Source organism: Lemur catta, chromosome 1, assembly GCF_020740605.2.
Source record: "Lemur catta isolate mLemCat1 chromosome 1, mLemCat1.pri, whole genome shotgun sequence".
In the NCBI taxonomy this organism is placed as follows: Eukaryota; Metazoa; Chordata; class Mammalia; order Primates; family Lemuridae; genus Lemur; species Lemur catta.
This window is the reverse complement of record NC_059128.1, coordinates 174,417,115-174,444,141: the sequence shown is the minus strand read 5'-3', so window position 1 is coordinate 174,444,141 and position 27,027 is coordinate 174,417,115. Positions and strand designations below refer to the sequence as shown.

Sequence of the window (27,027 nt, the reverse complement as noted above, 5' to 3'; positions counted from 1 at the left end):
TCCACAAATAAGCATGAAGTCACATTTATAGAAGCTATGTTAAATTCTGTGGGAAATACCTTGGGAAATAAGCTCAAGAACCTTAGTCTAAATATAAGACAAATCCTTGCATTAAACGGTGTTATAATTTTTACAAAAACAAAGAGGCTGTGACTACACATGATAAAAAAGTATCTTCTATTTTATAACTATAAACATTCAATCCAACTTGAAAAAAATTATAGCACTACTATGATAAAGAAAAATTAAAACCAACCAAGTGTCTAGAGAAGTAGCTATGCAAATTTATAAATGTAATCAAATACTCTATAGCTAAAAAATAAAAAACATCTACTGACTACATTTTTCAAAAACTATATAATTCCATAAAAATTTAAATACAAGGACTATGTCAATACATGGAAATGTATATATAAAATATTAAGTGAAAAAAACAAAATTAAAAATATAAAGTGATTATAACCATGTAAAAGTAAATATAATAACAAAAACTGAAGTGAATTTAAATCAGTAGGGACATAAATAGATTCAAATATTCATTAGGGTTTTTTCTTTGTTACTTAAAATTATAACAAAAAAAAAATAGGCTATTATTTTAGATAAAACTACACTCCTAAACAATAAATACTGAACTATATGTGAACTCCTAAAACAGAGATTTTTAAAACCATGACTTCTATATCTCAAGCATATTCTATGGAAGGAGACCAGCCCACATTTGCTGATCTTCATTTTACAAAACCTCCTGGGCAATGTGTACATTTATAATCGACCCTCTTAAACATAAAAAGAAGAGATTTAAAAGCACTGTCCAAAAAAGAAAACCAAGCAGCATGCTAACAAAATCTATCTACTTAATCTGTTTTGCTCCTGCAAAAAGCCACTCACAGAAGGTTTTAAAAAACTAATTCTATATACATACTTTACATAACATATATTTATCCCATAAATATTTCAAAGAATGGCTTTTATGTAATTCTTTATTTCAATATGTATCTCATTAATTTAACTGCAAGTTATGCAAGTACAGTCTTTCAGATATGTTATTGAAAATTACTCTCTATATGATTTAGAAAATGGTTAATTTCTTGGATAAAACATAGCATATTTAGAAGTCCGAAAGCCAAGTAAATCCCTTATTTCATTTCGGAATTTTGACAGATCTTGGCGTAGTTCGTTTAGATTTTCCACAGTTGCCTGATCTGTACTTTGCATCTTCTGTCTCATGGAAGTCAAGTAACGATGCACTAAGCAGCACATCACTTTTTGGTAGTTTTCATCTCTCTTTTGTTTCAAATTTCTCCATTCCTTCAAAACAAATAACAATAAATACTAATGATATGCAGAAACAATACTTAAATGAGGTGGATTTTTAAAAAATATTCACAGATACATACACATGCTTTATCAGACTATAGTTTTGCTACTATATGGTATGAAATAATATTCAATACTTGTTTAAAACAAATACAGCTTTCATATTTGTTTTACTTACTCACCTTTATGCTTATCTTGATTTAAAAAAATATTCTTAGGAATCTCAGTTTATAGCAGGGATTGACAAACTACAACCCACAGGCAAAATATGGCCCACTTTCTATTTTTTACAGCCTGTGAGCTAAGAATGATTTTTACACATGAACATTTGTCATCAATTTGATAGCAGGGAACACTAATTTTGAACCCTAATTAAGTCAAATTTTATTGCCCTTCAAAAGGAGTTCCATTATTTTTGCCAATAGACCTGTAATACAAAAAATTATTATTTGATTATTATTATATTTTGAATTTTATCAATAAAAGTTCTGTCGAAATTTGTTTTCTCTCTTGTTATATCACTGCTTACATAATATCTTTGATTTCTATCTTGGCCTGCAAAGTATAAAATATTTACCATCTGGCCCTTAACAGAAAAAATTTTCCAACCCTTGCTTTAGAGCAATATGTATTGAATTAAATGAGGTGGACTTTAAAAAAATAAAAATGATTCTTCTTGAATAACTTTGAAGAATCAGAAAAATATGAATTGATACTAGTAGTCATTCTTTTACCTATAATGACAGAATAGGTATTCTAAATATTTCCCATTCTAAAACTATGAGATGAGATTTCATATTTTGGAAGAATCTGAAAACTAAAAAAACTCAGTATTATTTATCACTCTCAATAAGTACTTATTAAATCCTTACTTTATATTAGATACTGTGCCATGCATTAAGCATACAGCAGCAAAAAAAGTCAGACACAGACCTTAAGGAACTTGCATACTTAGGCTTTAAGAAACAGCTCAGATTAGAAACTGTTAAAACTTTTTTTTTTTTTTTGAAACTGTTAAAACGTATATGGTACAATACCTTTAAACTGTTCTGCCGTTTGACTTTGCCTTTTTGACAAGTGCCTGCCTGGTAATCTGCAAAGGCAAGAGTCTCACCTGGACCTAAGGGCAGGCCCATTCTGCCCCATTCTTTTGCAGTCTCTGTGATCCTCCTGAAACCTTCTGCAGCTGAGGAGACCAAAGACCCCAGATGCCCAGGGACACCTGGCAAGCAGGCAGCAGACCCAGCCAGACACTTGGTTTTCCCTCCTGCCATCCGGCAGTGGAATCATGCCAGGCTGGTGCCCGTGATTTCCCTATGAGCAGCCAGAACATATGGTCCATAGGGCCAAAAGGTAGTGGTGGTGGACAAGCGGTATCTGGGATTTGGAGGTGAGGAACCATGCCCTGGGGTACTTACCTTTAAACTGTTCTGCCGTTTGACTTTGCCTTTTGAGGTATGAGAACAAATCCACTTACTGAGGCTACTAATCATATAGCAGATAGTCTTTGGTGAAGGAATGATGTTGAAAGGTGGGGGTAATGTACATTTGTCCTCAAAGTAGCTAAGCCACAACTTTGCTCGAGCAAACTTCCACTCTTTGTCTTCATGATTCTATAAGAGGCAAATTGAAAAGCAATATAGAATATGAATACACACACATACACACACACATATACACATATGGGAAGGGGATGTTTTTCTACACCTTGCAGATAAAAATTTGGTCCAGGATTTGCAATTATTATATATTATTTACATTTTAAAAATCTATATTTAATTTTTAAATGATACTATTTTTCAATGCTTATAATCTTTGGTTACCTTAGCTATCGCATAGTATGAAGTGAAAGAATATAAAATTTTTTAAAAAATGAACTTACTGCTATCAACTGAAAACTTTTATGAAGCATTGCTACCAGCAGCTTGGTAAGCACGATCACAACCACGACGTTGTATGTACCAACAATAACGGCTCCAACAAAGGATTGCAATTCTTCTCCATAGCTAAATCTTGTAACAAAGATTGCCACATGTGCTAAAGAGAAAATATACCAGAACAAAGCAAAGCAAGTGCCAATGAACCTGTAAAGACAATTACATTTTTGTTTAAAAGGCAATTAAAGAAATTAATCAGCAAAAACGAATAATTCATTTATATGAAAATTACATAAATGAAACATTGATAATCCTTGAATAATACCTTATAAAATAAATGAGGTTAATTTCTGCAGTGCAGATATGCCTTACTTTAAACAAGGAAATAGACCCAAAGGAAGACAAATTATTCCTGTTTAATCCCTTGCCACCTTTCTATCTATAGGATTCTGTTAATATCTAATTAGATCTTGCTACTCCTCTGCTCAAAACCTTGAAATGGCTCTCAGTCTTAATAACCCCAAATCTTTACCAGGCTAACAAGGTCCTATATGATCCCCATTACCTTTCTGACCTCATTTCCTACAATTCTCCCTCCTATTCACCACATTCCATTCACACTGGCCACCTGGCTTTTCCTTGAACTTGGCAGTCATGCTCCAGCCTCTGAGCATTTGCCTTTGCTGTTCCACCTATCTGTAAATGCTCTTCCTCCAGATACCTTCTTCATGGTTGCTTCTTTACCAGCTTTAGATTTTTAGGTGAATATCATCTCTTTTAGGACACTCCCTAGTCCCTTTATCTAAAAGTATTCCCTCTTACACATAAATACATATACTCCTTAGCCAAAACTTTGTCTTCTTAGCCCTCTTCATTGTGTAACATACTATACATTTATCTTTTTATTGCTTGTATCACCTCACTAGAATATAAGCGCCAAAAGGGTAGTTTTGTTCACTAATACTTTATTTACTGAACACTTAGAACATTGCCTGGTAAATGAATACATACTCATTAATCTTATTCTTTTTTTTTTTTTTGAGACAAGGTCCCACTCTGTTGCCTGGGCTAGAATGCAGTGGCATGATCCTAGTTCACTGTAATCTCGAACTCCTGGGCTCAAGCAATCTTCCCACTCAGCCTCCTGAGTAGCTAGGACTACAGGTGTGCAACACCATGCCCAACTAATTTTTTTATTTTTTGTAGAGACAGAGTCTTGCTATGTTGCCCAGGCTGGTCTCAAACTCCTGGCCTCAAGCAATCCTCCTGCCTCAGCTCCCCAAAGCACTGGGATTACAGGATTGAGCCACTGTGTGCAGCCTAATTTAAAATAAGATGACACACAAAGAAACTAAAGAATAGTTGGCACAAAATAAGACCACAACAAATGTGTAATTCCATACCCCTTTCTCCATTAGTTTACTTAAAACTGAGGGTAGGTATCTTGTCTACCTCATAACTGGTTTTTCAATTCCTTATGATACATTAGAGAAAAAAAAAGTTCATTAAATTCTAATGACTCTCAATTCTAATGACCTCTTAAAAAGCACTGAAAATGTGAGACAGTGTTTTTGGTTGTAACAATGACTGAGAGTTGCTACTGACATTTAATACTTGAGGGGCAGATATGCTAAACATCAAGCAATATATGGGACTGACACAGAATTGCCCAAAATGCTAAGATGACTCGAAATGTCAGGAATTCCTTTGTTAAGATAGACTGCAGTAAGGGAAGGCAATATAATAGCTTGGACGTACTACTTAAGATTCTATATGTAAAGATGACTACAGTAATTCATGAAAATTAAGTATTTATTTGATTCATGAAAATTAAGTATTTATTATAAAGTTTGTGAACATTAAAAAGGAATTTCTTGGTCAGGCACAGTGGCTCACACCTATAATCCTACCACTCTGGGAGACCGAGGCAGGAGGATTGCTTGAGCTCAGGGGTTCGGGACCAGCCTGAGGAAGAGCCAGACCCCGTCTCCACTAAAAATAGAAAAATTGGCCGGGCATTGTGGCGTGCGCCTGTAGTCCCAGCTACTCGGGAGGCTGAGGCAGGAGGATCGCTTGAGCCCAGGAGTTTGAGGTTGCAGTGAGCTATGATGATGCCAGTGCACTCTATTTGGGGCAACAGAATAAGACTCTGTACACCTCGCCCCCCTGCCAAAAAAATGGAATTTCTTAAAGAAAATTTGAAGCTCCATTTCTGTAGGTACTAATTCATATAGAACATGGTAGGAAGAGAAAAATATATTTACTAAAATATTTAAAAGACACTCACGAATGGAAGGTATCATTGCTTTGCTGTTCGCAGAAGATGCCTACACAGTCCTTCTGTTCTTTTGGAGTATAGCCTTTATCATACAGTTGTGTCAGTCCAATTGTGAAAGAAAACAAAACAAGAAGGAACATCCCAAGAAATTTTCCAAAATCTTGTAACATCTGTCCCATTGAAATCTGTGAAATATATTACATAGATGTTCATTAAAATTAACAGAAAAATAAAATATTAAATATTAAATGACCCAGCAATAAAAGGAAGACAAACTTGTGATCCACAGGCCACCCCTTTTAATTTATCTGGTTGAGATATTTCAGCATTTTGAAAACATCAGAAATCTAGCTGCCTAACAAAAAGCCATTTTAATCATGTCAACACTGTGAGTGTTGGATAGAACATTCCGTGAATCTGGATGAGGTCTGCAGAGGACATTGGTGCTATGGAGGTAGAGGCTGAGACATGGAAGTTTAAGAAAATGCCTAATTTGCAAGGTATAAAAGGAAAATGCCCCGCTCAAACCTAAAGAGAAATAAATGCTTATACTTACACAGCTTCTTAAAATTTACAAATACAAAATCATTATGACACAAAGTATTTCACCTGATTTTTGTAACCAATTCTAAACCAATTCCTAAAGGACACAGCATTTACTCCTCCAGGACTGCCCTAATCTCTTTTGCTAAGGTGATCAATTTTCTTTCACTTTGGGTCCATTTTAAGAAAATTTGATGTGTCCAAGCCAAATGAGAGTGTCCAGTATTAATAATGAGTATCTTTTGTAATTTAGACATGTATAGTGCATATGAAAGCTTCATTCAAACCTAATTTCATTCTCCTTCATACTCCTTCAAAATCTGTGGATTAGGTATTTTTCATAAATTCTTGGTTTTTAAATTGGCATATAAATTTGGGAAATAATGTGATTGCATTTTTGATCCAGTAATTATATCCCCAGAAATTTAACCAATAGATAAGAACTACACAAAGATACATGTATATACAGGATTTTCACTGCAGCATTGTTAGACGTAGCAAAAAATCAGAACATCTTAAATATTGTTTTTTTAAAAAATGAAGTACATCTATATGTGCTGGCATAGAAAGATGTCTGTAAGACTTGAAGTCAAAAAACCAGGTACAGAATACCACATATAAGGGCTGTCCAGAGAGTATCCAGACATTGTATCCATGTGTCCATCATATCCATGGCTGGATGCTTTCCAGACAGCCCTTGTATAGCAGCTCCCATTTCTATTTAAGGATAGATAAGGTATATACTTTCATATAGATATGGTTTATTATGTATAGTAAATTGCTGGAAGTTTACACCAGAAATTGTTAACAATGCTTATGTATGGGAGGTAGGACTAAGAGTATAGAAGACGGACTTTTTCACTTTATATCCCTTTGAATTTTCTTTACTGTATGCATTTATTACTTTTAAAATACAAAAATCAGTGTTTAAAAACAACCCTCCCTCAAATTTAACCAGGTCAAATTTATATAATTAATTAAATCCAACTTCAAATAAAATTCCAAATTGACCCAAACCTGCCAACACAGCATATGCCCACTTTAAATGATATAAAATGGTAGCCACAGGCAAGTGGCCTGGCTCTTCTAGTCCACTAAAGTGAGCCAGCTAATCAAGCAGAAGAGGTGTTTTAAAATTTTTAGGCACACCACAAGCTAGTAACCCAGACTCTGCAATAGTGGAGCGATCCAACATGCCTGACTTTTGCGTATCAGGCTATGTGGAACTTTTCCTTATGCTTCCCTTACTTGGTCTTCTTGAAAAATTCTAACAGAGGAAGCAGGAAGAGGTTAGAATCAGAAAGCTCAAAATATGTGAGAAAGAGAAGAAATACATTTCCCTCCTAACAATCACAGCTTTACTGGGTCACCTTGGAAAAGAAATCATTGATTGTGAGTGCTTAGAACAAAGCCATAAATCCTAGTAGAGAACTTAATAACTTATGATAGTAAGAATATAGTAACTGCTTTTGAGAATTACAGAAAAGATAACCTCTGAAGAAAATTTGGACACTGTGAGCTTCTGGTAAATAAGGTTTCCAAGAGTGACCATGCATGATATAATTTTAGTTTTAAAAACTTAGTCAAAATAGAGGCTTTAATTTAACATAACTAAGTTTTAAAGAGTAAGTATAATCAATTTCAATATCAAGTGAGCAATATTGAATGGGAACACCACAAACTTTATGACTTGTTTTGTGAAAGCATGACATTAGTTCTTATGCAAAATGGAAGAACTAAAAGTAGTATAGTGGATCTCACTGAAGTAAACATTGGTCTGATGACACTAAAATTTTCATGTGAAAGGCAAACATTAAAAATGGTAAATTTATTTTACACTAGGAAACATTATAAGGTTTATGTATTTGTAAAAGTAATAATCATACTTTGTTATATATTTACTTATTTAAAACTCCTTGGCAGTTTTACTTGAGAAATATGAAAATTTATGAAATGAAAAGAAGGTAATTAAAATATCTATACTGAAATTTACACAGGAGTTAATACTAGTACACAGAGAAAAAAATCTTTCTTGATAATCAGAAAAATGGAAATTAAAGCAACTACTAAGTTAGTATAAGTTAAAAACACCAAATACTATTAATGTGGTAAAACAGTATTTTTTATACTGCTTGTGTGACAGAAAATTAACACACTCTACTGTAAAGAAATAAAAATACTGAGGTGTTATAAGGATCATATCTTTTGATCTGTTAATACTATTTTTGGAGACTTATCCTTAGAAAATAATTTCACACAGGCAAAACATCTTATACATAGAGTACTATGTAGAACAACAAAAATAACCTAAATGCCTGATAGAGAAAAACTTGATATCATTAGGCTCTTTAAATTATAAAAGTTGTTGACAAAAGGAAGCAATAATAATGACAACTTCTAGTCATTCTCCTTCCAAATATCCCTCCAGAATAAAGCCGTAATTATCTGTCTAAAAGTTCTATCTACTCAAGCCACCCATGCTCAAAAACCTCCTTTGCGTGTGTGATAATATTAAAATTCCTACAACAGAGACATTCCAGCCTTTTTCAGCTTCATTGCCCCAACTCCAATCCAATGCTTCAGGTGTAAAGAACATTCTGTTTTCTTCTAAGAATGCCATGCTTTATGACTCCATGATTCCGCATATTACTCTTGCTTTGTTCTTTGCCAGGCAAGCCTCTTATTCCTTCAAGGCTCAGATCAAATGCCACCTCCTCTAAAGAACCTTCCTGACTCTCTCCAGGTACTCCTTCTGTCATGCTCCCAAAGAAAGTTTGTTATTTCTAAAATAGTATTTTTCACTAATATTTATGTTTGTCTTCTCTAGCAATCTTTAAGGACAGGTACCATGTCTCAGTAAGCTCCAGAACCTGGCAAATTAATTAAAATGTTGAATATATTACTACCTTTTATATGTCTTTTATCTAATTCTTTGCCGTTTTCCAACAGTTATCACATATTTTTTTTACCTACCCTGTAGGGTGGGAAAGGCTAGCACTGTCTCCATTTTCCCAACTGATCAAATTGAAGCTCAGAGAGATTTAGAAAATTGCTCAGGGTAACAAAACTAATAGATGGCAGAGGTGTGAATTGAATTCCTGCTTTTAACTTGTTGCAAATACTTTTTGAAAACATTATTTTGTGGTTTTATCTTAGCTCTCTCATTAGAAATTTGGGGCTAGGTCCAATTAGTAGGGATTGAGTTCTCATATAATACTTCCCAACACACCAGGGATTGCTGAATTAATACATGAATGAATTGTAAATTACACCTTTTAACTTGGCTAATTAACATCAAGTCCTGGTTCTAACACTGTGTGAGCTGGGCCTTAGTTTCCTGATGTATAAAAGGGATATGGGAGATAGTCAAATGCTGCATCAGACTCACCTACATGCCATTTGCCCGCATTTAACCCAATTTTTTTTTTTTTTTTTTTTTTGAGACAAGGTCTCACTCTGTCACCCAGACTGGAGTGCAGTGGCACAATTTTAGCTCACTGCAGCCTCCAATTCCTCAGCTCAAGTGATCCTCCTGCCTCACCCTTCTGAATAGCTAGGACTACAGGTGCCTGCCACCATGCCCAGCCATTGTTTTAAAAAATTTTTTGTACAGAAGAGGGTCTTGCTATGTTGCCCAGAGTAGTCTCAAACTCCCAGCCTCAAGAGAGCCTCTTGCTTGGCCTCCCCAGGTGCTGGGATTACAGGCATTAGCCACTGCACCCAGCCAACTCAATCTAGTTAGTATCTCTGAGAATCTAGGTTTAGCACGTTCCCCAGGTGATTCTGGAGCCCTACTAGTTTGGGAACCTCTGGGCTACATGACTTCTATTTCCCTCTAGCTCTAACATAGCCCCAAATGCAAAGCACCTGAAATTGCTCTTATTAGAAACAGCATCAATGTGCCATTTATATTATACAGGCTACTAAATCAAAGCTGATAACTATCCAGTAAAATCAAATAATTCATTAGGAATAAAGTACACACTCACGTCTCAAGCACTACATTAACTTTCCAAGTTTTCTTATATTATTTTTCAGGTCTGCTATAGTTAACTGACTATAAAAGGAATGGAGAAATGAATCTAAGCATTTATGTAAAGCCCACCATGTGTCAGGTACTCGGGTATACACTGACCCATTTAATACTCACACTAACAGACAAAGAAATCGAGGCTCAGATGATGGCGCAAGATTTTGAACCAAGCTGTAAGAACCCAAGGGGGTGTTCACCCATTTGTAGTATTAGTAATTCTAATAATTAGACCAAGCAGAAAAGCAAGACATTTAGATAAAGGCACTTTCAATTACCATAAATGTTGAAGCCTAAGAATACATGGATAAGACGCTTCCTTAGTCTGATATGCTCATCACCACCACCCAAGAACTAATCCTTGCCTGAAACTTCTGCTTTGGGGATCCTGCTTAGGGAACAATAATCAACCAATGTGGGGCCTTTAGTTAAACTGTCTAGAACCCCACCATATTCCTAGATATCCCTAGGAAAGAAACATTTCTACCTCTGGGAAAGAAATGTACCTCTTATCCTAAATGAAGTAAGGAGGGAAGAAACTTTTGGGAAGAAATGGGATTAATGCTTAAGAAAATTCCCAAATAACCTCTTTCCCTTCTTCAAAAAATAAAGTCTTTTTTTATTTTTCCACTTTTAGATTCTCTTAGTGGAAAAAAAAGCCCTCTTAGATTTCTACTTAGAGGCCTGAAAGAGTGAGGTCAAAAAAGAGGATGAAGGGGGAGATTTGTTGCTCTTGTGAGGACTGGTTATCACATCACTGAAGAAGAAATAATGATACTCTGTAGTGGGAAGAGGAGAAAAGAAAGAGGAAGGGGCCGAGAGCTGCAAGATGGCAGACCAAAGACACCACCACCCAGAGCACCTCTGTAAGAAGGAAAAATTTTAGATGAAAGAGAAAAACAAACAGACAAAACATAGATTGGATGAGGGTCTCAGGGAAGGGTGCCTGAATCTACAGAGTGTCCATGGGAAGAGGGTGCAGAGCAGAACTAGAAGGAGAAAGGCATCATCGGGGATTAAGCCCAGAAAGGCTCAGAAACTAGCGAGAAGAGTAGGTGGATTGGCTACAATCCCCCTCCCTCACCTCTCGGACTATTGGTGGGCTCCAGAGCTGCTGGAGAGATCTTCTGCTAAAGTGAACCCAGAGACTGCTGCCGCCAGCAAGCGGAGAGCTTCTTGTGGACAGGGCACCAGGCTCTCACTCCCCACCCCAGTGCCTCCTGCCCCACAGACCTGAGCCAGACGGCAGGCACCATATTGCTTCTTTACCCACTGGGCATCTTTGCCCTCTGCAGAGTGCCTCAACCCCTTAGGTTCTGTCTTGCTTATCCCTACACAGACATTTCCCAACTCCGGCCCAGAATACAAGAGCCACAGGGGTCCAGTGGGTCCTGGGTGATCTGCATGACTCCCAAGTCCTGTCATTCTGAGCAAACTGCCTCCCAGAAAGAGGGTTGGAGATGACCATAGGGTGGACTTTCCTCCACCTAAACTCTTTTTTGCCCCTTCCCCTCCCCCACCCATGGCTGCTGAGAGACGATTGAGCCACCACATGGAGGCTTCCACAGGGAATGGGGCTCAAACCTTTCCTTTTGGGGTCCTGAAACAGACTGAGGGGTGCTCAGACTGTGAGCTCCCCACCTACTGGCCCTCCCTGGTGCTGCTTGCCTGGCGACTCCAGCAAAGCAGGACACACCCCAAGGTGGAGGAACATTAAATCACCTTGAGCAGCCCATGAGAGAGACTTGGGATCAGTATCATTCTCCCTGGCATGGACAAGGATTAATCTCTGGGGCCCAGGGCACAGATCCTGTACACCCAGGTCTCCACTGCATCACCTGGGTGCACAAAGGAATATTTGTGAATTAGTCTTGCACGGTGTGGGTACCTGCAGGAGTGAGAGTGTAGAATGGGTTCTAGTTATGCGGGGTACCCCTCATCCCACAGGAGGAAAGCGCTCCCAGCTCCGGCCCGGATCCTGGGCAAGGAACCTCCCAGCCCACATCACAGTTGTGGAGGAGCTTAGCTGGCTTGAGGTCCTGCCTACTGGCAAAGGCCAGGGAGAAACTGCAGAATATGGGACCAGGAGAAACTGCAGAATATGGGAGGGTGGAAAGCAGTGAGGCCTGCTCCAGACTGTGGGTCTAAGACAGTCCCACATCCACATACAGACTTTTTGGTTGAGTGGAGCCAATTCAGCCCCTCCCTGGGTGCTTTGCCCAGAGGAAGGGAACAGACCTTTGAACCCTGCTAAAAGCATTTGTGGAGCTTGAGGGCAGGCTCACCCAACCCACCCCAGTCCAGCTTCACTGTCCCACCTGCCCCTGCTGAGGTGGAGAACAAGGACACACCTGGAAGTTCCAGGGCTCCACTCGCCACCTGGGGCATTAGAATGCTTCTCCTGAGGACATAGAGCTGGTCACAGGACCCAAAAACAACACTGTAACTTGTTCCTGCCAGCAAGTACCACCTACTGATAGGGAAGTCAATTTGCATGCCATTTTACTGCATTTACTGACTTATCATACAGGGTGTGGTCCATTCTCACCCACAAGCACCACTTACTGGCTCAGAAATTAAACTGGGCATGTCAGTATCTAAACAAAAGAAAATCCAAAAGTAGGAAGCAACAGGTGCTGCAGATGAGAAGGCATCAGCAAAAGAACTCCAGAAGTCTGAAGAATCAAAGCGAAAGGACACTCCTAAAAGGGAACACATGCTCTCTAACAATGGATACCAATCAAATTCAGTACACTGAAATGAAAGATAAAGAATTTTGAACATGGATTGTAAGGAAGCTCAATGAAAAGCAAGATAAAATGGAAACCCAACACAAAGCAATCACAGAAAGAATGCAGGAAATGAATGAAAAATTCACAAAGAAATTTAAATATTAAAGAAAAATCAAACAGAACTTCTGAAAATAAAAAATTCATTCAATGAATTACAAAACACAGTGGAAAATGTTAAGCATGGGTTAGATCAAGCAGAAGAAAGAATCTCAGAACTTGAAGACAATACCTTTCAATTCAACAAGTCAGTCGCAGAGACAGAGCAGAGAAATAAGAGAAAAGACAAAGCTTACAAGAAATATAGAATTATGTGAAAAGGTCCAACATAAGAATCATAGGCATCCCTGAGGGTGAAGAAGAAAATACACAAGGATTGGATAATGTATTTGAGGGAATAATTGAGGAAAATTTCCCTGGCCTTGCTAGAAATCTAGATATCCAGGTACAAGAAGCTCAAAGGACTCTGGGAGATTCATTGCAAAGAGGAAAACACCATGACACACAGTCATCAGACTGGCCAAAATAAGCATGAAAGAGGCCCTCCTCTGACCCATAAGGCAAAACCAGCAGGTAACATACAAAGGAAAACCCATAAGACTAACTGCAGACTTCTCAACTGAGACCTTACAAGCTAGAAGGGATTGGAGCACCATTCTCAGTTTTCTCAAATAGAATAATGTCCAGCCTAAAATTTTGTATCCTGCAAAATTAAGTTTCATATATGAGGGGAAACAGTCTTTCCTAGACAAGCAAAAATGAGGGAATTTGTCAAAACAAGACCTTCCCTGCAGGAAGTACTCAGAATCACATTACACACAAATCAGCACAATAGATACTCACCAGGGTAAAATCATCCAAAAGCTAAAGGTCAAAGGCCACATAACACAATGGCTCAAGACATAAAACAAAGCAACAAAGTTCTGCTCAACAGGATGAACAGAAATCCACAGCACTTATCAATTCTTTCAATAAATGTGAATGGCTTGAACTACCCACTGAAGAGACATGGGCTGGCCAAATGGATAAATATACACAAACCAACAAGGACTCATTCAGACTCAAGGTGCAGGGATGGAAAAAAATATTCCATGCAAATAGAAACCAAAAGAAAGCTAGCATAGCAGTTCTCACATGAGATAACTTAGTCTTCAAATCAACAAAAGTAATGAAAGCCAAAGATGGTCATTATATAATGGTAGAGGGGACCACTTAACAGGAAGATATAACAATTCTAAATATTTACACACCTAACACAGGTGTACCCAGATTCATAAAACAAATCCTACTTACTTTAAAAAAAATGATAAACAACAGCACTGTAATAGCTGGGGACTTCAACACCCCAGTGACAGAACAGGACAGATCTTTCAAACAGAAAATAAACAAAGAAACAATGGACTTAAACAGAACACTAGAACAAATGGGCCTTCCACACATTTACAGAACATACCACCCCAAAACAACTGAATATACATTCTTCTCATCAGCTCACTGGACGTTCTTGAAGATTGACCACATCCTAGGCCATAAAACATGTCTCAATAAATTAAAAAAATTGAAATTGTACAAGAATCTTCTCAGACCACAGTGGAATAAAATTAGTAATCAACTGCAGGGAGTTAGCTATGCTCCCAGCAAAAAATTGGGTCCCTCAGGCCAGGGTCATCACAAAGGATAAAGAAATAATAGAAAATAGAATGTAGAAATAAAAGAATACACAGAGAAGAAACTACAGTTTCATAGATAATAGGTTTATGAAAGGGGTGGGGGCTCGGGAGACCCCACAGCATTCCCGTAAACTGTGAGGCCACGAGTGAAGTTTCACATCAGTATTTATGGTTACAGTGATCTGTTGCCAGGGGTAACAGATTTACATAATAACAGGTAGTTCATTTTAGGTTAAAAGTCTCCCAAAAGGCTTCTATAGATCCCTTAATTAACTCTATCTACATGAGCAAACAGTTATAAAAATCTTTCAAAGACAAACTTCTAAGTTCTAAGATAAAGGTATCATTTAATACAAGGGTTAAACAAAGATACAGTGGCTCCATATTTCTTTCCTAGTTATTGTGGATGAAGACAGGTAGTCAGGAGTCAAGTAGGAACTGTCCCTTAGGCCAACTGCTTTCAGCCACAGGTGCCTGTCTGTCCGGTGAGCACTCTTTGATCAGCTCTCATCCCGTGGCTCCATGCAAACCTGCTTTGTCATACAAAGCAGGCAAAAACCACAAGTTTGAGACTGCAGTGTCACCTAGTAAAGCAGCTGCCACTGACCTTTGAGATGCCCTCCTGAGGCGAGGCAGCTTTTCATATGCAAACTAACACGTTCACATATTCCGAGGGCAAAGCCTTGTAAAACTCCTGGGATCATTTCTGTCTCTAATATACTAATAATAATCTGTGGTGCAACAATCAACTCCAACAAAAACACTCATCTCTACACAAAGTCAAGGAAACTAAACAATCTACTGCTAAATGACTGCTGGGTCGAGGAGGAAATTAAAATGAAAATCAAAAGATTCTTTGAGCTAAATGATAAAAGGAACACAAATTATCAAAATCTGTAGGAAGAGCTAAAGAAGTCCTGATAGGAAAATTCATAGCCTAAATGCCTACATCCAAAAGATAGAATGATCACAAATTAACAATCTAATGAATCAACTCAAAGAACTGGAAAAAGAAGAGCAAACCAATCCTGCACCCAACAGGAGAAAAGAAATAACCAAGATCAGAGCAGAACTAAATGAAACCAATAATAAAAGAACTATACGAAAGACTAATGAAACAAAAACCTGTTTCTCTGAAAAGATAAACAAAATTGATATGCCTCTTGCTAGATGAACCAGAAGCAGAAAAGAAAGGACTCTAATAAACTCAATCAGGAATGAAAAAGGAGAAATTACAACTGATACCACAGAAATACAAAATATCATCTCTGAATAGTATGAAAATCTCTATGCACACAAAGTTGAAAACATGGAAAAAATAGACAAATTCTTAGAAACACATAGCCTCCCTAGGCTCAATCAGGAAGAAACAGAACTCTTAAATACACCAATATCAAGTACTGAAATTGAAGCAGCAATAAAAAAACATCCTTAAAAAAAAGACTTGGACCAGATGGTTTCACACCCAAATTCTACCAGATCTACAAAGAAGAACTGGTGCCTATCCTGTAGAAATTATTCCACTGCTTGGAAATAGACTAAGAGATGTGAAAAGTTTCAGGAGTTTTGCAGGGCCTTGCCTTGAAGGAATCTGTGGACATGTTAGTTCACAGAATAGAAGCTGCTTCCAATAAGGGAGGCATTGTCAGAGGACGTTTGCAAAGCAACCTTTCTTCTTTGCTGCCGGCCATTGCCTTGAGCTTTTTTGCAAGGCAGAAGCTCAGTTTGGGTCCTTGGCAGAGAAGCTGATTAAAGTGCCTGCCCAGCAGATAATGTGCAGCTGGAACTATCCTAGACTTCAAGGCTATTCTTACTTCACTCTTGACTACATGTCTCTGTGTTTAGAAGAATTAGATTAGAGTAGTACACAGACTCAATGTTCTCATTTTACACATTTCATCTTTAATTTGTATGCTCAGCTAGGTCTGTTTCTACCTTAGAGCTTAACGCGCTTATCTTAAAAATTTTGTAACCATCTATTCTTGTAGACAGAATTAGGTAAGGTTCCCCTGGAAACTTCAAAAAATGAACTGTACACGTAATTCTCTAACAAAAGACAACTATTTGCTGTAACAATAAATACTGATGCGGGACTTCACTCATGGTCTCACAGTTCACAGGGATGCTGGAGACCCCCTAACTCCCCCATCATTTAAACTGCACTTTGTCTCTGTTGCAATCATTTCTCCATCTATATTATTTCCTTCTTTATTTCCTATTATTTCCAAATCCTTTGTGACAATTCTGCCTTGGGACCTGTTTTGCTGGGAGAGTAGCTAACTACTGGCATTCCATAATATCGAAAAGGAAGGAATCCTCCCCAACACATTTTACAAAGTCAACACCACCCTGATACCAAAACCAGAAAGGGCTCAACAACAAAAGAAAACTACAGGCCAATATCCCTTATGAATATAGATGCAAAAATTCTCAATAAAATCCTAGTACATTGAATTCAGCAGCTCATAAAAAAAAATAACCCATTATGATGAAGTGGGCTTCTTTCTGGAGATGGAGGGATGGTTCAACATATGCAAATCTATAAATGTAATTCACCATGTAAACAGAAGAAAAAAACCAAAGACCATATGATCCTCTCAATAGACACAGAAAAAGCATTTGACAAAATTCAACACCCTTTTATGATAAACAGGCATAGATGAGACTTACCTCAAAATGATAAAAGCCATACATAACAAACCCACAGCCAACATCATACTGAACAGGAAAAAACTGAAAGCATTTCCACTTAGAATTGGAAAAAGATAAGGTTGCTCTCTAACATCACTTTTATTGAACATAGTGCTAGAAGTCCTACCCAAAGCAATCAGACAGGAGAAGGAAATCAAGGGCATCCAAATGGGGCCAGAGGAGGACAAACTACGGTTCTTTGCTGACAATATGATCTCATATCTAGAAAACCCCAAAAATTCTGCCAACAGACTACTGGAATTGATAAACAAAATCAATATGTACAAATTAGTAGCATTCCTATACGCCAACAACAGTCAAACTAAGAACCAAATCAAAGACTCAATACCCTTTACAATAGCAACAAATAAAATAAAATACCTAAGAATATATTTAACTAAGGAGGTAAAAGATCTCTATGGGGAGAACTACAAAACACTGAGGAAGGAAATAGCAGAGGACATAAACAAGTGGAAAACCATACCATGCTCATGGGTTGGGAGAATCAACATTGTTAAAATGTCTATACTACCCAAAGCGATCTATAGATTCAATGCAATCCCTATTAAAATACCAACATCATTTTCCAAAGATCTAGAAAAACTAATTCTACACTTCGTATAGAACCAGAGAAGACCTTGTACAGCGAAAATAATCTTAAGCAAAAAGGACAAATTGGGAGGCATCAATTTACCAGACTTCAAGCTATACTACAAGGCTATAGTAACTAAAACAGCATGGTACTGACACAAGAACAGCGCCATAGATCAATGGAACAGCACTAAGAACCCAGATATAAAACCATCCTCATATTGCCAAGTAATCTTTGACAAAGCAGACAAAAACATACTCTGGGGAAAAGAATCCCTATTCAATAAATGGTGCTGGGAAAATTGGATAGCCACATGGAGAAGACTGAAACAGGATCCGTACCTCTCACAAAAATCAACTCATGGTGGATAACAGACTTAAACCTAAGGCATAAAACTATAACAATTCTAGAAGAAAATGTTGGAAAAACTCTTATAGACATTGACCTAGGCAAAGAATTTATGAAGAAGACCCCAAAGGCAATCGCAGCAAGAACAAAAATAAATAAATGGGACTTGATCAATTAAAAAGCTTCTGCCCAGCCAAGGAAACTATCATGAGAGTAAACACAGAACCTACAGAATGGGAGAAAATATTTGCATGCTATATATCTGATAAAGGGCTGATAACCAGAATCTATATAGAACTCAGGAAAATCAGTAAGAAAAAAAATCAAACAACCCCATTAATAAGTGGGCAAAGGACATGAACAGAAACTTTTCAAAAGAAAATAGGCTAATGGCCAACGAACGTGAAAAAATGCTCAACATCTCTAACCAACAGGGAAATGCAAATCAAAACCACAATGAGATACCACTTAACTCCAGTGAGAATGGCTTTTATCAAAAAGTTCCAAAACAACAAATATTGGCGTGGATGCAGAGAGATAGGAACACTCATACACTGTTGGTGGGACTGCAAACTAGTACAACCTCTGTGAAAAGTAATATGCAGATACCTCAAAGAACTAAAAATAGAAATATCATTTGATCCAGCAATCCCACCACTGGGCATCTATCCAAAGAAACAAAAGACATTGTATAATAAAGACATCTGCACTCAAATCTTTATAGCAGCACAATTCATAACTGCAAAGATTGGAAACAACCCTAGTGCCCATCAGTACATGAGTGGATTAATAAAACGTGGTATATGTATACCATGGAGTACTACTCAGCCACAAAAGACAATGGTGAACTGACACCTCTTGCATTACCCTGATGGAGCTGGCATTCTCCTAAGTGAAGTATCACAGGCATGGAAAAACAGCACCACATATACTCACCATTAAATTGGTACTAATTGATCAACACTTATGTGCACATATAGAAGTAACATTCATTGGGTGTTGGGCAGGTGGGAGGGGGGAAGGGGGAATGCATATATTCACACCTAATTGGTGGGGTGTGTACTGTGCAGGGGATGGGCACACTTGTAGCTCTGACTCAGGCAGTGCAAAGGCAATATATGTAACCAACATATGTACCCCTGTAATATTCTGAAATAAAAATAGCAAAAAAGAAAGAGGAAGGGGAAGCAGCCCACTTGATCTCATGGCTGGTGTTTCACTACCTAATGTTAAGAGTATGTCAATAAGAGATGAAAATCTTTGTTTTCTCTTTGAATAGATATTGATCTTGACAGTTCCTTGAGCAATAGGAGTAAAACTCCTTGAAGGGCTACTTTCTCTGAAAGCCTGCCTCTCTCTCTTCTATCTTCCTCGACTCATTCTATCCTACACTTTATCTGCCAAATTCAGTTAGAACTATCTTACTACTTGGTACAGGTAACTGCCATCAAAATACTGGCATATATCATTTTATTGTGATTCACTTTATTGCGCTCCACAGATAATCCCATTTTTTACAAGTTGAAGATTTGTGGCAACCCTGGTAGAGCAACTCTATCAGTGCCATTTTTCTGACAGTATATACTCCAGACAGGTAGAAATCAGGTACCCAAGCAGCAGCATCTTGGAGCAGGAAGAGCCTTTAATATCACATCTTCTCTATCTAGCCAAAAGCACAGAGAAAGGAAGCATGTTGGACATGAGAGAGGGTCCTACCCTGGGACCAAGTGAGAAAAAAAGGGTAGAGTGCTATGTGATCATGGCTTTTCCTTTCTGTCTAATTACCCAACTATCTGTGCTAAAGGTTGTTTAATTAATCTGAAACATGAATAAACCAGGAATAATTTTTTTAAATCTGTAAATTATTAAAGCATGCCCACAGAATTTATTATAGAACAAAAGTTAATAAGGGAAATCATATTACTCTGTAGAACAGAAAACACTAAAGGGCAATTTAGTATAGTGGTTAAGATCATTGGCTCTAGAGTTAAACCACTTGGGCTGGAGTCCCAGTTCTGCTACTTACCAGCTATGTGAACTTCTGCAAGTTACTTAATGTCTCTATGCCTCAGATTCTTCCTCTGTAAAATGGAAATAAAGAGTCTGCCTCTTAGAACGGTTGTGAGGTTTAAATGAGGTAATAAATGCAAATAAAGACCTTACTTAGAATAGTATCTGACACATAGTAAGAGTTCAATAAATGTTTGCTATTATTATTGATATTACTATCACCACAATTATTTATAGATTGTATCTTCATGTCTTTTTCTTTAAAACATAAACATTACTGATTTATGCCCAACCATGATTCTTACATCTGCTGAAGTGGATTAGCTGGCTTCCTTCATAAAAGCAGGAGAAGGAACTTCAGGTTGGCCTCTGGAGTCAGACAGACTCAAGTTCAACTCTTGACTCTACCAATTACTAGTGAACTGTGAACTATTTAACCTCTCCAAGCCTTACATTTCCCATACGTAAAATGTAAATAATAAAATAATAAGGGTTGTGATGAGGATTAAAGAAATGGAAAACACTTAGCACGGTGCCTCACCCACAAAAAATGTTAAATAATTGTTAGTTGCTATCGTTATTTTACATAAGCAGCTACAGCAAAAGCTATGATATAGTCCAATTTCTCTATCAGCTTTTTTCTTCTCACATCATACAGCACATCTTTATCCAACCCCATTCAAACCAATTTTTCAATTCAATCAATAAACATTCATTAAGTAATTACTATGGCAAGGTAGTGAGTAAAGTGAAGATGAGAAAATGAAGATTCCCCATCCTCAAAAAATTTTTAATTTAAAAGAAACAGCATACCTTTACAATTTAAGATAAGCTATAGAAAGTGCTCAATAGAGGTTCAATGCATTAATTCATAGGTTGGAGATACTCATTTACATGAGTAGGAGTGTAGTGGAAGGGCCACTATGGCTGGCCCATGTTCCCTCTCCCTGGAATATCCCACACCTATCTCCTTTCTACTCATCCTTCAAGGCTTTAATTTCAGTGTCACGTCTTCTGGCAAGTCTTCTCTGATGGCTAAGACTGAAGTAAGCACCTTCCTCTGAACCCTCTATTACAGTAATTACCAGTCTAAATGTAGTCATTGGCCTGTTTATCACCCTCAGTAGACCATAAACTCCTTAAAGAGAGATTGTAGCTTACTCGTTTTAGTATTGCTGGTATCTGATACCTATCAGGTCTATTCAGTAAATGTTTGTTGAATGACTAAGTAAAATTTCAACAAGCAGAGAATATGGCAGTGACATCCAAACAGAGTAATAACCTAAAAATGAGATGGAAGTGGGAAAGCACAGGACGTGTGTGAGATTAGTGACTGGTCTTGGCCTGGATGGAAAAGAGGTATTTTAGGAAGGGACAAGGAGATGAGTACAGTGAGAGATGGCTAGAAAATAAGTACACCCAGATTGTAGAAGATCACCTTCCAAAAGTGGTTCTGAGCTGTAAGTCCACCTACGATGTAAGTCATAAATTTAATGAATACAATCATAAAAATGTCAAGTACTAGGATACACAACTGCAGTAATCATATGAAAATATTATCTAACATTGCTGGTTCTATACTCGCAAAGGACAAAAATTGCACTTTTGCTAAAGCAGTTAACTATTTCCTTGTAGTTGATTTTCTTTTGCATTTCTTTTAGTGGTATATTTACAACTAGATCACTCTATTTTAATTGAGTTCCTTACTTATGAAGAACACAATGGAAAAATTATTATAAATTTCCAACATAAAACTAGAATACTTTGGCATCATTGTGTAATATCAATCTATCATATTCATAAGACTACACTGAAAAATAAATATCTTTACTCTAAAGCTTCTTTAAGGAGTGACATCACTAAGATGGCAGAAAAGGAGGCCCTGGACTCTCCTTCCTGCACAGCACACTGATACAATAGCAACACATGGATCAATTCCCTTTGTGAGAAATCTAAAAACCATCTAAGAAGCTCTGGCACCTCAGATAAGTGCAAAACCAGCAACATCAAAACCAGGAAGAAAAGCAGAGACATTCTCGTGCCAAAATCCCCACCTGTGGCCCAGCACCAAATGATCAGGATGGAAGCCCCAGCTCCCAGCTTCCCCCTGAGGAAAGAAGGAACTCAACTGTACATTTAGCATCCCGGCTTCTCCGAGTGCTACCCAAAGGACTGGCCTCTATCTCACCTGTCTCTGAGAGCTGGTGGAGCCCAGCATATGCTAGTCCCCTGAGTCCCCTGAGCATTATAGAAAATAAAGCAGTGGTTAGAACTACTGTGCAGGAAGTCACCACAGCCTCTCCCCAGCTCAGCACAGAGCAAGCAAACAATAAACCCCAGTTTCCAGCTTCTCCCAGAGAAGCAAAAATGTTAGACTACACATGTAACACCCCAACTTTTCTGGGTACTCCCCACAGGACTGGCTTCTGTATCATGTGTCTGAAAAAGCTGACAGGACCCGGCATACGCTAGTCTTCTGGGGGCTACAGAAAACAAAATGGCACTTTGAAATAGCACTGGGGCTCCTCTCCCCAGCTCAGCACAGAGTAAGGAGATGATAAACTCTAGCTCCAGCTTCTTTCTGAGAAGAGCAATAGTGGGAGCATGTACCCACAGTTCCAACTTCTCTGAGAGGTGCTTGAAGGATTGGTATTTATCCCACCTATCTTGGAGCACTGATTGGATCTGGCATATTCCAGATGCATAGGGGCTACTGAGAACAAAGATGATGGTTTGTACTACCATGAAGGTTTGAGAGGTCCACAAAAGCTCAGGCTAGGTTGATTGGTGAAGGTATTCTCCTATACGAGGCCAAACCAGTAAGACTGGAGAGAGAGAGAGGGGTGGTGTTTTGTTTTTTTTTTTCCTAAGATGTAGATACCAGCACAAAGAGGCAAGGAAAATGAAGAAAGAGAGAAACACCATCCAAACAAAGGAATAAAACAGAACTCCAGAAACAAACCCTAATGAAACAGATATACGAAATATCTGACAGAGAATTTAAAATAGCCATCATAAAAATACTCACTGAGTTAACGTGAGTAATGTATGAACAAAGAGAGAATTTCAAAAAGAGGGATAGAAAGTTTTAAAAAGAAATAAACAGAAATCCAGAAGCTGAATAATACAACAAATGAACTGAAAAATTCAACAGAGGAATTCAACAGAACACTAAAACAAGCAGAGAAGAGAATCAGAAAACTCAAAGACAGATCGTTTGAAATTAGCCAGTTAGAAAACCAAAAGGAAAAAAAGAATGAAAAAGAATGAGAATAGCTTAAGGGATTTATGGACACAATCAAGTGGACTGATATATACTTTATGAGACTTCTAAAAGGAGGAAAGAGAGAAAGAGAGAAAAAGAGGCAGAGAGATTTTTCATAGAAATAATGACTGAAAAAATCCCCAGTCCGGGAAAGAAAATGAACTTCCAGATACAGGAAGAATAGAAAAAGAAAAATCCAAAGAAATCTATGCTGAGATAGATTATCATTAAACTATAAAAAAATCAAAGACAAAGAGAGTAGTTTAAAAACCCTTTAAAAATGAAGGAGACATAGGCCGGGCGTGGTGGCTCACACCTGTAATCCTAGCACTCTGGGAGGCCGAGGTGGGTGGATAGCTTGAGCTCAGGAGTTTAAGACCAGCCTGAGCAAGAGCGAGAGCCCGTCTCTAATAAAAATAGAAAGAAATTATATGGACAGCTAAAAAAAAAAATATACATATATATGAAACTTAGCCGGGCATGGTGGCACATGCCTGTAGTCCCAGCTACTCAGAAGGCTGAGGCAGGAGGATTGCTTGAGCCCAGGAGTTTGAGGTTGCTGTGAGCTAGGCTGATGCCATGGCACTCTAGCCCAGGCAACAGAGTGAGACTCTGTCTCAAAAAAAAAAAAAAAAAAAAAATGAAGGAGACATAAAAACTTTCTCAGACACATGAAAGCTGAGGGAATTCATTACTAGTTCTATCTTACAAGAAATGCTAAAATGAGTTATTCAACTTGAAAATAAAGGACAACAAACAGCAGCATGCTAACATATTAATAAAGTATAAAAACCATTGGTAAAGGCAAATATATTGACAAATACAGAATACTGTATTACCGTAACGGTGGTGGGGAAATCACTTTTAATTTTAGGATAAAAGTTAAGACACAAAAGTATTAAAAATAACTATAACTAAAAAAATACAATAGCTACACAATATAATAGATGTAAACTGTGACATCAATAACATAAATTGGGGAGAGTCAAAGCACAGATTTTTTTGTGTGCAATTGAAGTTGTTATCAGCTTAAAATGGACTCTCATAAGACATTTCATGTAAGCCCTATGGTAATCATAAAGAAAATCCTATAGAAGTTACATAAAAGAAAAAGAAAGGAATTAAAGTACAACAATACAAAAAACAAACAACAAAACCCAAAGGAAGACCGCAAGAGAGGAAAAGAACTATAAAATAAACAAAAAAGAGTTAACAGAATGGCAGTAGTAAGTCCTTCCCTATCAATAATTACTTTAAATGTAAATGGATTAAACTGCCCAATCAAAAGATAAAATGTGACTAAATGAATTTAAAAAACAAGATCTAACAACTATATGCTGTCTACAAGAGACTCCCTTTGGACTAATGGATACACATAGGCTAAAAGGAAAGGATGCAAAAAGATATTCCATGAAAATCGTAACCAAAAGAGGGGAGAGGTATCTGTACTTAATATCAGACAAAATAGACTTTAAGTCAAAAATTGTTATGAGAGAACAAAGGAAATTATATAATAATAAAAGAGTCAATTCATCAGGACAACATAACAATCAATTATAAATATATATATGCACCCAACATCAGAGCACCTAAATAAATAAAGCAAACATTAAAAGAACTGAAGGGAAAAATAAACAGCAATACAATAATAATAGGAGATTTCAATACATCACTTTCAATAATGAGCAGAACATTGAGATAGAAGATCAATGAGGAAACAGAGAATTGACTAATACTATAAGCCAAATGGACCTAACAGACTTATACAAACATTCTACCCAACAGCAACAGAATATATTTTCTTCTCAAATGCACACAAATCTTTTTGCAAGATAGATCACATGTTAGGTCATACAACAACTCTTACCAAATTTAGGAACACTGAAATCATATCAAGTATCTTTTCTTATCACAATGGAATAAAACTAGAAGTAAACAACAGAAGGAAAACTGGAAAATTCACAAATATGTGGAAATTAAACAACACACTATTGAACAACCATTAGGTCAAAGAAAAATCAAAAAAGATATTAGAAAATACTTTCAGACAAATTAAAATGAAATCATAACATACCAAAACTTACAGGATGCAGAAAAAGGAGTAGTAAGAGGGACTTTCATAACTATAAATGCCTATATTAGAAAAAGAAAATCTCAAATAAAAAACCCTAAATTTATCCCTCAAAAAACAATAAACTAAGCCTAAAGTCAGCAAAAGGAAAGAAATAAAGATTAGAGCAGAAATAAACAAAATAGAAAACAGAAAAATAGAGGAAAATCAACAGAGTTGATTTTTGAAAAGATAAACAAATCCTTAGCTACACTAAGAAAATAATGTGTTTGTATGTCACTGATGAAGTTTTTAAGTGTTGTGTCCCAAACTTCATTTTATCTGTAAGCCCTGTAGTTTTCACTGAACAATTTTGCATAGTACAGTAATTTTTTAGGAACATACATATTACATTATAGCAGAACTATTTATATTCTGGCTACGTCACTGACTATATTATGTTAAAACCTATTAAATATATGCTTTGGGAAATTTCTCTCCCATGGCTTGTGCTTTCATTCTCTTAATAGTGCCTTTTGAAGAGAACTTTCCATCGATGAAGTGTAATGTATCAATTTTTTATGGATTGTGCTTCTGGCATTGTACCTGTAAAATATTTGCCTAATCCAATTTTTCCTATGCTTTCTTTTAGAAGTTTTATGGGTTTAGGCTTGACATTTAGGTCTATAATCCATTCTGAGAAAATTCTGGGATATGGTGTGAGGTATGCATCAAGGTCCTTTTTTGTTTGTTTTTTTGCATATCAGTATCCAATTTTTCCAACATCATTTGTTGAAAGACTATCTTTTCTCCACCAAATTTCCTTTGTGCTTTTGTAAAAAAAACTGTTGTCCATATACGTACAGGTCTATATCCAAAATCTCTGTTCTGTTCCATTGATCTATTCATCTATCTTGAGAACAATACTACAGTCTTGATGACTATATCTTTATAATAAATCTTGAAATCAGATACTGTTAGTCTTCCCACTTTGTTCTTCTTTTTAAATTATTTTAGCTTGTCTAAATCCTTTACATTTCCATATGAATCTTAAAATCAGCTTGATAGTTTCTATAAAAGAGTCTGCAGAAATTTTGATTAAAATTATAATTATGGATTAATTTAGGGAAAACTGACATCTCAACTATATTGACTCTTCCATTTACATATATCTCCATTTGCATAGGCCTTATTTAATTTCTCTCACAATCATTTTGTAATTTTAAGCATACAGGTTTTTCATATCTTCTGTCAGATTTATCCCAAATTATTTAATCTTTTTTGATGTTACTGTAAATACTACACTTTATTTTAAATTTCAATTTCTGGTTGTTCATTGTTAGTATTCAGAAATATAACTGATTTTTTCTTTTTGAAGTTTTTTAAAGTGATTTTTATATAATATTAACTATATTAAAGTCACTCATTAGTTTTAGTAATTTCTTAATAGACTTAGATTTTCTACACTAGTGATCATGTTGTCTGCAAATGAAAACAGGTCAGTTTCTTCCTTTCCAATCTGAAGGCCTTTTACTTATTTTCTTACTTTATTACATTGGGTAGAACC

At 36.8% G+C, this 27,027-nt stretch overlaps 1 protein-coding gene across 2 annotated transcripts in view; it reads right to left on the bottom strand.

Moving 5' to 3' along the window:
* Positions 1–351: 351 nt before the first annotated feature.
* TRPC1 (transient receptor potential cation channel subfamily C member 1) overlaps positions 352–27,027 on the bottom strand; it is a 71,579-nt gene continuing 44,903 nt past the window's right edge. For both annotated transcript variants that reach the window (XM_045539392.1, XM_045539393.1), the window contains 4 exons: positions 5,482–5,657; positions 3,200–3,401; positions 2,736–2,930; positions 352–1,308 (listed from right to left, as the gene is read on the bottom strand). In XM_045539392.1, coding sequence (XP_045395348.1) covers positions 1,081–1,308; positions 2,736–2,930; positions 3,200–3,401; positions 5,482–5,657 — 801 coding nt within the window. In that variant the 3' untranslated portion in view covers positions 352–1,080. The remainder of the gene's footprint in view (positions 1,309–2,735; positions 2,931–3,199; positions 3,402–5,481; positions 5,658–27,027) is intronic.